General features: G+C 38.1%; 1 protein-coding gene across 2 annotated transcripts; it reads left to right on the forward strand.

The window, feature by feature from the left end:
• Positions 1-3,717: 3,717 nt before the first annotated feature.
• On the forward strand, positions 3,718-7,945 carry ccl25b (chemokine (C-C motif) ligand 25b). 2 transcript variants are annotated; one of them, XM_086048074.1, is made up of 5 exons: positions 3,718-3,839; positions 4,076-4,163; positions 5,896-6,013; positions 6,169-6,289; positions 6,884-7,945. In XM_086048074.1, exons 2-4 carry the CDS (start codon positions 4,100-4,102, stop codon positions 6,287-6,289), a joined length of 303 nt encoding a protein of 100 aa, XP_085904200.1. In that variant the 5' UTR covers positions 3,718-3,839; positions 4,076-4,099; the 3' UTR covers positions 6,884-7,945. The 2 variants fall into 2 exon arrangements, with proteins under 2 accessions (XP_085904200.1, XP_085904201.1); XM_086048075.1 differs by having other exon boundaries at positions 3,768-3,843; positions 4,084-4,163.
• Positions 7,946-10,604: the final 2,659 nt, after the last annotated feature.

The raw sequence follows: 10,604 nt of genomic DNA on the forward strand, positions 1-10,604 counted from the left end.
GGTTTTTACATTGTATTGTTTACACTATTTGCACTTTATGATTTTATTTTCAAAACATTGTGCAATGGAAGGCATTATAGTTGTCATGTTGACATTATTATATTTGTATTTTAGTTACATTGCTGCTGTTTTGGGTTTGACTCTCTTAACTTTTGTTCTAAAACAGTTGATTTTGAAGTATTTCGTTTTTTTCGACTGTTAAAGGTTTTTACATTTTATTGTTTACTGTAGTTGCACTACTGACTTTATTGACATTGTTGTATTTGTATTTTCGTTACATTGCTGCTTTTTTTGGTTTGACTCTCTTGACTTTTGTTCTGAAACATTTGTTGTAGTAGAAGTATTTTATTTTTTTATACTGTTAAAGTTTGCATTGTAGTTATTTAATAAAAAATAAAGCATTATATATATATATATATATATAAACAAGCATAATCTACTAACATTTCCAAGCAATATCGCATTGGTATCGGCTGGTACTACCCTGTGTTTACTTGGTATCGGATCGACATCAAAATTCCTAGTATCGCCCACCCCTAGTGCCTGTGACAGTTATGGAGGACGGTGGTGAAAGCCGGCCGGGTCACGCCCACCGGAAGTGTAGCCGAATAACGTCAACATAAATTGCTTTTAATTTCCTGTTTTCATCCCCCAAATATTAATTTATATTCAAATTATAACCTTTTAAAACTTTTTCAAGAACGTTAAAATTTACTTGAATTCCTCTATTCTCGCCGGACACAGCGGAAGCGGAAGTTGAAAACCCGGAGCAGCAGATTTTTCAGTGTAGGCCTACATTATTATTTTTCCGACGACTTTTCAGATTTGCTTGATCCCTACATTTAAAAAGAGCTGTACTGTTCCACTCCTTGTCAAAATAGGCTCGTTCCATCTGATTCAGCTGTATCTACTTTTAGCGGTGTTTTGTCTGTACGGTTTTTAGAAGTACAGATACTTGTGAGGACAGAGAGTAAACCGAGGAACCCTCTATGTAAAAAAAAAAGTAATCTTTGAATAAATCAAGGGGATCTGGCCAGAGGAGGGGTAATCTCAGACAGGGGTATTGTCAGACCGGAAAGGGTTACCCCTCCTCCGGCCAGATACCTCTCGAATAAATGGGCCGTACGTTAATTTCAGAACAATCCAATCAAATAAGCATGCAATTATAAAGCATGCTTATTGAGCCAACATATCTACGGATGGATTATCATTTAAACATACATATGATATAAATTCTTACAGAAGTTAATTACTCAGTATGAGTACAAATCTGTCCATCCATCCATCCATTATCTCCCGCTTATCCGAAGTCGGGTCGCGGAGGCAGCAGCTTCACGACAAATTAATCAATACTTTGTTAAATGTTGTAAAATAACATGTCCCTGACCGTGTTGGGCAAGACAGGATCTATATTATATTCAAAGGCTGGATTTTTGATACGCTACAGCTCTAGTATAGATTAATGCTGTGTACATATCCTATACTGTAGGATACTGTGTTGACATTTTGTGACCAGCAGAGGTCCCTCGTGCTAATGTAGTTGTTAGTGCCTTTTTTGCCTTGTGCGTTTTTTAAAATCAAACGTTCCCAATGATACGTAAGAATGCATTATCATTATTATTATTATTATTATTATTATTATTATTATTATTATTATTATTATTATTATTATTATTATTATCATTATTATTATTACTATTATTATTATTATTAACATAACATTTCAAAGAATATTAATATTAAGATTAAGTATCTAATCGATGTACACCATATTATGAGGTATGCTTCGACTAGGGCGGCGACTGGTTAGCACGTCTGCCTCACAGTTCAGAGGTCATGGGTTCGATCCCGGCCCCGGCCTCCCTGTGTGGAGTTTGCATGTTCTCCCCGTGCCTGCGTGGGTTTTCTCCGGGTACTCCGGTTTCCTCCCACATTCCAAAAACATGCATGGTAAGTTGATTGGACTTTCTAAAATGCTCCCAGGTGTGATTGTGAGTGCGGATGTTTGTCTCTGTGTGCCCTGCGATTGGCTGGCAACCAATTCAGGGTGTCCCCCGCCTAGTGCCCGAAGACAGCTCCAGAACGCCCCGCGACCCTTGTGAGGATAAGCGGTATCGATAATGGATGGATGGATGCTTCGACTAGTTATGATTACATAATAATGTGTACAGACATTCTGCATAATTAAGACTTGTACTTCAGGATTGAGACGATTTGCTTGTATTATTTAATTTGGTACTCAACTTTTAGTTCTACTATTTGATCATTAATTGGTAGCCCAGCAGAAGAAGTTACTTTCTTTCATTTGATTTAGGTTTTATTTTATTTTATTCACAAAGTATTTCTTACTTGTTCCCATTTTGCTGCTTCATTTTTACGTTGAGTTATGCTATTATAAATTGTGTAATGTAACGGCCTATAACTAACAGGCTTCGAATCCCATGCTAATGACCAAGTGTCCTCTTTCTACCCGGTAAGTCATTTTTAACATTTTGTCTCCTGACATCCAAGTGGGCATGCAGTCAGGAGACGTTGCTGACCCCCTGCTCACTCGAGGCCCTAATAAGGGCAAGGACTTTAAAAAAAAAAGTAGTGATGATAGGTGAGCAGTCAGAGCCAGTAAGGCTTTTTCTGCTGGCCTAAACACCATCAGAAGTTCAACCCAAATGCTAATATTTGTTCCAGGAAATTGTATTCATTTGTTCCCAACAGCTTGTTTGTTTGTCTTGTCTGCACTGCTTCCATGTGTACATGGACGTTAGATTTTTTTTTTTTTTTTTTGGGTCCAGTCAGGTTTAAGCCACTATGTGCTAGCTACCATGTCAATTTAATTTGCCCAGGGCCTTCAGAATCATAAGTGTTAGCCGATAACTTTAATTATATTAGCAATGTTAATGTTGCTTTCACCAATCCGATTTTAAATTTGTCCTCACAGGCCCACATAACTGGCTCACAATGAAGTCAGTATTCCAGTATTCCTCTGATTGGTTGGATATAGCAAAACTGTTCCAACTAGCAAAACGCATGTGTAGAGTAATAAAATGTTTTTGTCATGTCATGAAAAAAATATTTATTCGGAACTGCTCCGGATGCTTTATGTATGAGTTTTTGCAGAGTATTGATAGTTTTCATAATTGTTTTATAAAAGTGGTGGTATTCAGAAGTTTGGTTCTCACTGAAGGCCCGGGCACCAAATGCACAGCCAACCACTCGCTAAAACAGATTTCAAGTGACCAGTTATAACACCGCAGTCACCAAATATGTACAGCACAATGATCACATTTCCAAAATGGCAATCTATAAGCCTCCCTCCTGAATTTGACTGATTTAAACACAAAGCCTCCCGACGGACTATTTAATTTATGACTCCAACCATGTCAGCAATTCTTGTGAACATCTGGATTCAATCAATTCTTTGCAGGAGACGAAGTGACCACCAGTTCGTGATTCTTTTCTTTTTCCAAATAATGCAATGCAAAGTTGCACCAAATACCAACTTACAACACTTGAAACTTTACTGGAAGCAAATGACGGCGGTTACACTTTGATACTGTTTGCTTAGCTAAGAAGAAAGCTTACACTACAAAGCCTTGTACTATTGCACAACGTGTTAAACTACGCATTTGCAAAAGTGGGTTCTGCTTAGAGGAGGAGTGGCGAAGGAGTGTGTTTGTGTGTGGGGGTGCGTGTGTCCACTAAGCTGGAGGGGGGGGGGGGGGTGTTGATGCAATTCATACGCGCACAATAAGAGTGCAAAGCCCCAACGCGGCATTGCAGTTCTCTAGCAGAGAGTTGTGAGGAAGGCCACCTTATATTAAGCAGTGAATGACAATCAGCAGGTACGTACCTCACATTGGGAATTGATACACTTTATCCGGCCACAATTTAACACAAATGCATGAATTTGCATGTAACAAATGCAAACCTGAAAAGAAATGAACAATTTTAAGAAGGATTATTGTCCTTAATTATCATGTACTAGAGAAGCAGCGTTGTTTTTGTCCTTTTTTTTTTTTTTTTTTTTTTTTTGTTTTTTTTTGCTGCTAATCCAACTTTGTCTTTTATTCCTGCACAGCCAAGCAGAACAGCAATAGCGGACATGAAATTCCAAGCTCTTTTGTTCATGTTGCTGCTCATCTGCACCACCGTGTGTGTGGCACAAGGTTAGTGCGAGCACGAGCGACGCTCGAGCGCGTGCTTGGCGTTCATAGACAAAAGGCTGTATCGGCTGCCAGATGCAGCGTTGGGCACATTATCGGCACAATTAAACGCTTTGTCCGGCACCACGGGCTCACTTGTTCATCATAACATCAGTTGACGTGCGCATTTATTTACTAGTTTTGTTTTAATTGAGGCTCTCTTGACACTGCATCTGTTTTTGGTAAAACACATTCTTCTGTTTGGGAAATGTCCTCAGGCTCTGATGTGGGATTACTGTGCTCATTAGGCTTTAAAGTTGCTGAAACTTCCCAAAACAAGACCAAAAAAAAAAGGAAAAAAAAGACCCAAAATGATCTTGCCATGTCATTCACTGCGCACAGGCTGTTTATTTGTTGTTGTTCCGACAGACGCAATGAATTGTTTTGACGTTTGTAAAATTTGCTCTTGGTAAACAAATATATTCTTATTGAGAGGTTGGCATTTATGGCGCATCACAGCTTTCCATTTCACTTTCATCATTGCAGAGCGTAATGACACACTTTTTCATTCGATTGCATGAGGAAGCGTGTCAACATTTGAGACTGGCACTACGCATGTAAACATAAAGCAAATCAAGGTCATGTCATTTTAGATTTCAGCTGTTGTTTCATTTAATATTTTATTGTATTGATCTGAATTTAGGAACTTTACTATTTCATTGTGTCACATGCTTCACACCACAAGAGCCAACCCAAGCATGTGTGTGTATGATATGAACCATATTACATTTTGCTTCTTTTTTATATTTTAAATGTTCTCTTATTTTTTTTCTGAAAAATCAGCATGTATGCCTCGCACTTAAGAGGTTCTAGGTTCGAATCTCAGCTTTTTGAGTTTTTCCTCTAGCACAGCAGATTTTCATAAAAAAAGAAATTATATATATATATATATATATATATATATATATATATATATATATATATATATATATATATATATATATATATATATATATATATATAATGAATTAAGGATTAGGTTGAGCAAAATGTGTAATTTTTTTAGTGGTCAAACTTCAAAAGGAAAAAAAAGAATTTCGCAAGTGCAAGGGAAAAAGTTAAGACATTTTTTAAATTGGCATCAAAAATACATTTAGGGACACCTCTCCCATCTCTGATTAAAATGTGCCCTTGACTAATGTAATTAATTAATGGCATTAATCAATGGGAAGACACTGATCACTCATATTAATGATTTCTCAATTAAACAAAATAAAAAATGCAACAATTTATTTCTTTGAATGATTGCAAACGTTAGCCTTTTCAAATGATCACTTCTACAGCACTCCTCGGAAATCACAATGTCCCATCGCTTGTGAAATGTGCACGCATGATCGTTTCCTATGAAAAATAATATTTTAAGCTTATTTTTCCATTTTTAGAATCGTGTGATAATAATATTGTATAAACCAATCATTTCATGTCGATTGTAAATGTGATTTGTTTGAAACTGTATAATAGCTACCACTGTATCAATTAGCAAGTATGTTGTGCCACACAACATGTAATGTTATGCCAGAAGTGAGCAGGAATCCTTTAGAATGATGTCAAAAGGATCACAGCTTCCACCAACCAGAAGCAAACGATGTCATCAGTTGAAAATGTAACTCGCGTGACGAGCGCTGCATGCTGAGAGCCCCAAACGAGGCTGATTATCCTCCCGTGTGACCGTATGACCTTGGCCTTCCCTACGCAGGTTCTTACGGTAACTGCTGCCTGGGCCACGTGCGGGGGATGAGGGCGAAGGCAAAGAAAAACATTGAGAGCTACAGGATGCAGGAAACAGATGGCGATTGCAATATCAGAGCTGTTGTGTGAGTCCTTAAGCTCATTGTTTTCATTTCGGACGCACAATTGCGACTCATAATAATCTGGCGCCAAGAAATGGAAAACCAAATGACCTTCTTGATGAGGAATGATTCACTTGGAAGATGCTGATGTCCGGGCGTGTGTGCGTGTGTGTCGGCAGGTTTACCATGAAGAAGAGGTCTGGACGGAAGACGCAGCGCACTGTCTGCGCCGACCCAGATCAACTTTGGGTGCAGGAGTTGAAGGAGGTTGTGAGGTTGAGAATGATGCTTCAGAATTAGGTACGAGTCCAGCTAGCTAGTGTGGTGCCTTGAGATACAAGTTTCATTTGTTCCATGACCACACAGCTTGTATCTCAAATCGTCTTTCTCCATTGAAATGGCATTAATCCATTGCAGCCTCTGCAAAAAAAGTTGTTTTTTAATAAGAAAAATAGCACTCCATATTATTGGACTGTATAAAAAATACAGTGTTGACATAATTCATGAGAATGTAAAGATATGAAACTGTTTATGCCACATTTTTTGCTTCAATTCAATGGACGTTGAGTTGCCCCGTCTGGTGTGGAGTCACAAGTCATTAAGCCACAGTAAAATTATTATTTGCAGAGGACAAAAAACATGTCCGTCAGAATTGTTATATTTTATGTCTACATTTATTACTTCGCCGTTTGTGTCCAAATATCCGTTGCGTGATGAGACCGTGACACTGATACTATTTGTTTGCCCATCCATAGCATTTCCCATTATGGGTTAGCATTAAGCTAAAAGGCAAAAACTTGCAAGTTGGGTCACTCATATCTCAAGGCACCACTGTATATGACAAACAGTGTGAATTTAATAAAAATCCAACTTATTGTGCAACTTTTTGTTTAGAACAACAGCAAGAAGAGATGAATGGGACCCAAGACGCTTAGAAGATCTTCATCATAAAGCACGTGGATCGCATTAGGCGCTTGTAAATTTGCCAGTTCCTGTCACTGACAAAGAATGTAATTCACACTTACAACATTCCATATCTTCTGTTTTAGACACCAGTAGCACACGGCGACAATTTGAAATGACTTATGTTTTCATGTTACTGATGTTTAAAGGCCTGCAAGCAATGAGCCACAGTTGGGCAGCTTTGGATTGTCGATGTACACTTCAAGCCAAACTGATACATAGACTGGACACATTTGGAGTTCAAGTGAATTTGTATCTGATGAATGAGCTTTTAGCTGGAAATGACGTGAGAAATTGACAAAACATTAAGAGACATTATTATCATTATTTGTGTACAAAATGATTCATACCCTTTTTTTTTTAATAAATGTACATCGAATGTTGGAAATCCCATAAAAACGTGCGAAATGCCACTATTTAGTGGCAGTCTGGAGCCCTGTATATGCCTTTTTTTTAAAGAAAAAAACAAAATACTTTTTTTTTTTAAATCTATAAAAATGACTTTATGTTCAATTACATTCTTTTTATAAAAACAAAACAAAAACATTTTATATAAAAAATACATATGGGGAAAAAAATAATGTATCAGACACCAAAGAGCCTTATTCTTGGAAAAATTACTATTTTTGTAAGATTCTTTCTTTCTTTCTTTCTTTCTTTGTTTCTTTCTTTCTCTTTGTTTCTTTCTTTCTTTCTTTCTTTCTTTTCAGTGTGGCCCTAATAGTCATTGGTTAAAAAATACCCATTCTACAAAATAAAAACATAAATAAATCACTAACTCACAGTTTCGATCAGGGTATGAATCATTTTGGGCTTAACCTTCTGTACATGATGTGTATGTATGCATTTAGTGTGTATGTGTGACATATAATAGGAATGGACCACTTTGCAGATAGGTGCACAGTGTTTTTGCAAATAAACAGATTTTTGTATTTTTGTAATGGCACTCCCATTGTACTTGGTAATAACACTTATTAAATGAGAAGAATGGAATTGAGAAAAAAAAGCCTTTTTTTTTTTCATTTAACCACACAAACAGCTGTTCTCTGTTAGTTAATTTGTGGGAAACTAGGCACCACCTCCTCTTATGGTAATGTTTTTTTTCCCACCAAAAAGCGAACACCATTTGTCAATGATGATTGAATTCCCTATCGAGTTGACGCAGCTCAGCCCCCACTGAGAGGCCTGCTGGGTCACGTTAAGCTTAGCTTTCTACTGATTGTTGGCAGGACTTGCGTAAACAGTACAAGTTTCCAAAAAAACACAACCTTGAACATTCATCCAAAGGGTCTCCGGTGGTCTACCAAACTGATTTTCGTTAGAAGGGAGGGCGGTAAAGGATTGACCCAAAGGTTAAAGACGCGGCCGTGCAGGTAATATTTCATAACCGTGCCGCTAATGGGATGTGACAGCGTGTCCTTACAAGAAACCCAGTTTGCTGTTAGCTCTTTTCCCATTATGTGGCTGCAGATGGATTGCGAAACAGCAAAAACCAAGCAACATGCCAGTGATATCAAGACCTACGATATAATGACTAAGGAGAGCGCAGGGACTATTAAACCCTTTATGCATTCAGTGAGCCCCCCAAAAAAAAAATTTTTTTTTTTTTTTTAAAATGTCATGTGAGCCATTGGTTTGACTGTACACACTGTTAAGCAAAAACTGCTTTCCAAGCAGGATGCAAAGCAGTCTGCCATAATAGCCAAACATTCATAAACATTTACTGGCCACAACATTAGGGACATCTAAATCTAATCCAGATCCAACACAAGGGCAGATAACGATGCTCATTTTACCTGACTGAGAAGTAAATCAATTATTGTAGGGAACTGATCGCAGTCAGAATCATCTTTGTGGGACAACTATACTAAAACACAGACTCTGATTTAGGGGGAGGCCAAGAACAAGAGAAAAATACATCGTTTGAGATATGAAGCAGTTAAAGCGGAAGTCAACAAAACATATTTTTGTCAAGAATATGTTCCCAGCAGGCCCACTAGTTGAAATACAGCATTCTGATTAATTTTGCGTTTATGGAATATGAGTTAAGACGCAAAATCCACCTGTTTTTAGCCATCTCCGGGGACGGCCATTTTGTCACTTCTGTCGACTGAAAATGACATCACAATTGCTCAGGACTCAGGTAACGACCGATCACTGCTCAGCTTCAGAAAACGGGTCAGCTGTGATTGGTCCGAAGCAACTGTGATGTCATTTTCAGTCGACAGAAGTGACAAAATGGCCGCCGCCTGAGATGGCTCAAAAGGTGTGCATTAACTCTTATTCCACAAACGCAATATTTATCAGAATGCCTTGTTTCAACTGGTGGGCCTGCTGGGAACATACTCTTGACAAAAATATGTTTTGTTGACTTTCACTTTAAGGGCAGTGTCGGGATGTCAACCCACTCCCTCAGCTTGTCTATGACCAGCATCAGACCTTCAAAATCTCATCGGAGACTCTGAGATGACCTGTTTCAATGGAATGTAATTGACGATAATCAGACTGCAACTTATTGGAAATATTGCATCTGTTCAACATGCTAACTAACTGGTTTACAACATCCATCCATCCATCTATACAATTTCTAAATTGCTTATCATTTTAGGGTAGCAGGTTAGCTGCAACTGGAGCTGGAAAACAATCAGAAGTGAGTAAGGAATTGATCATTCCGAGCATAAATGGACAAACAGTGCTGAGGATGTTTTTCAACAGAGTCGTTGGCAAGATATCTAATGGACTGAATGTGATCATCATCGTACGCACGAGATCTGCTAATTCGAGAGGGGAAACGGGAGAGTAATAACTTGAACAAAACAATAGTGAGCTGATGTTCAGCAGAATCAGGAAAGAAAAATTGACATTGTGACCTTGTTTACAGAAGACAATAAAACATGACTGCAATCCTTATCAAAGGATACTAGCTGAGCAGGCAATTTTATTTATACAGTGGTCACTTAGGAAACAAGTTTAATTCGATCCATGACCACACTTTAACTCAAAACATTCCAATTTCAGATAATCTTTCCCTATGGAAATTTATGGAAATGCCATAAATCTGTTCCATTATTATTTTTGGTTGGAGGCTTGTGGGCATTCTCATTCAAATTGTATTGTATTGTATTGTATAATCATAAACATTGCTAAATGAATACATCTCTACTTTATCTCACTAGGCAACGTAGAAACACAATAAAGAATACAGTCTCTTACGGTTCACATCAGCGATTATGTGAGAAACAGAAACCAAAAGTGGCCTCAGATGCCCCGCAGCTGCGGCTTAATAAGTGAAAGTTTCCACGACAAGGCTCCTTTGAAATGAGCGCACTTGAATCGGCAAAACTGGACGCCTGACAATGTATTCAGATCTGATTATGTCACAATTAGTCAGACCTGTTAGATCTTGCAGCAATCCTGTGCTATTCATTGACACTTATCTCCCTTGAAAGTTACTTGGCTCAGGACGCATATACAAAAGGAGCTTCAAGCACCATGCGGACACCCCAATCCAAACACGCTCACATCAGCTAGTATGTGCGAATGAGATGGAGGAAGCAGTGGTTGTGTGTTCTTGTTTACTTTGAGAGGGTATTGTCCATAAAAGGCAACGGCATTTATACAAACTCCTCGGTTTTCTGGAAGTGACAAGATT

The sequence above is a fragment of the Filicampus tigris genome, chromosome 12 (assembly GCF_054856515.1).
Source record: "Filicampus tigris isolate MCC_2025a chromosome 12, RoL_Ftig_1.0, whole genome shotgun sequence".
Classification (NCBI taxonomy): Eukaryota; Metazoa; Chordata; class Actinopteri; order Syngnathiformes; family Syngnathidae; genus Filicampus; species Filicampus tigris.

What these genes read in the sequence shown, in the direction of transcription:
- ccl25b (XM_086048074.1), top strand. Translation starts at nt 4,100, where the DNA reads ATGAAATTCCAAGCTCTTTTGTTCATGTTGCTGCTCATCTGCACCACC. An exon ending in CACCGTGTGTGTGGCACAAG is followed by an intron (nt 4,164 to 5,895) that starts GTTAGTGCGAGC and finishes TTCCCTACGCAG; the next exon opens with GTTCTTACGGTAACTGCTGC. An exon ending in TGCAATATCAGAGCTGTTGT is followed by an intron (nt 6,014 to 6,168) that starts GTGAGTCCTTAA and finishes GTGTGTCGGCAG; the next exon opens with GTTTACCATGAAGAAGAGGT.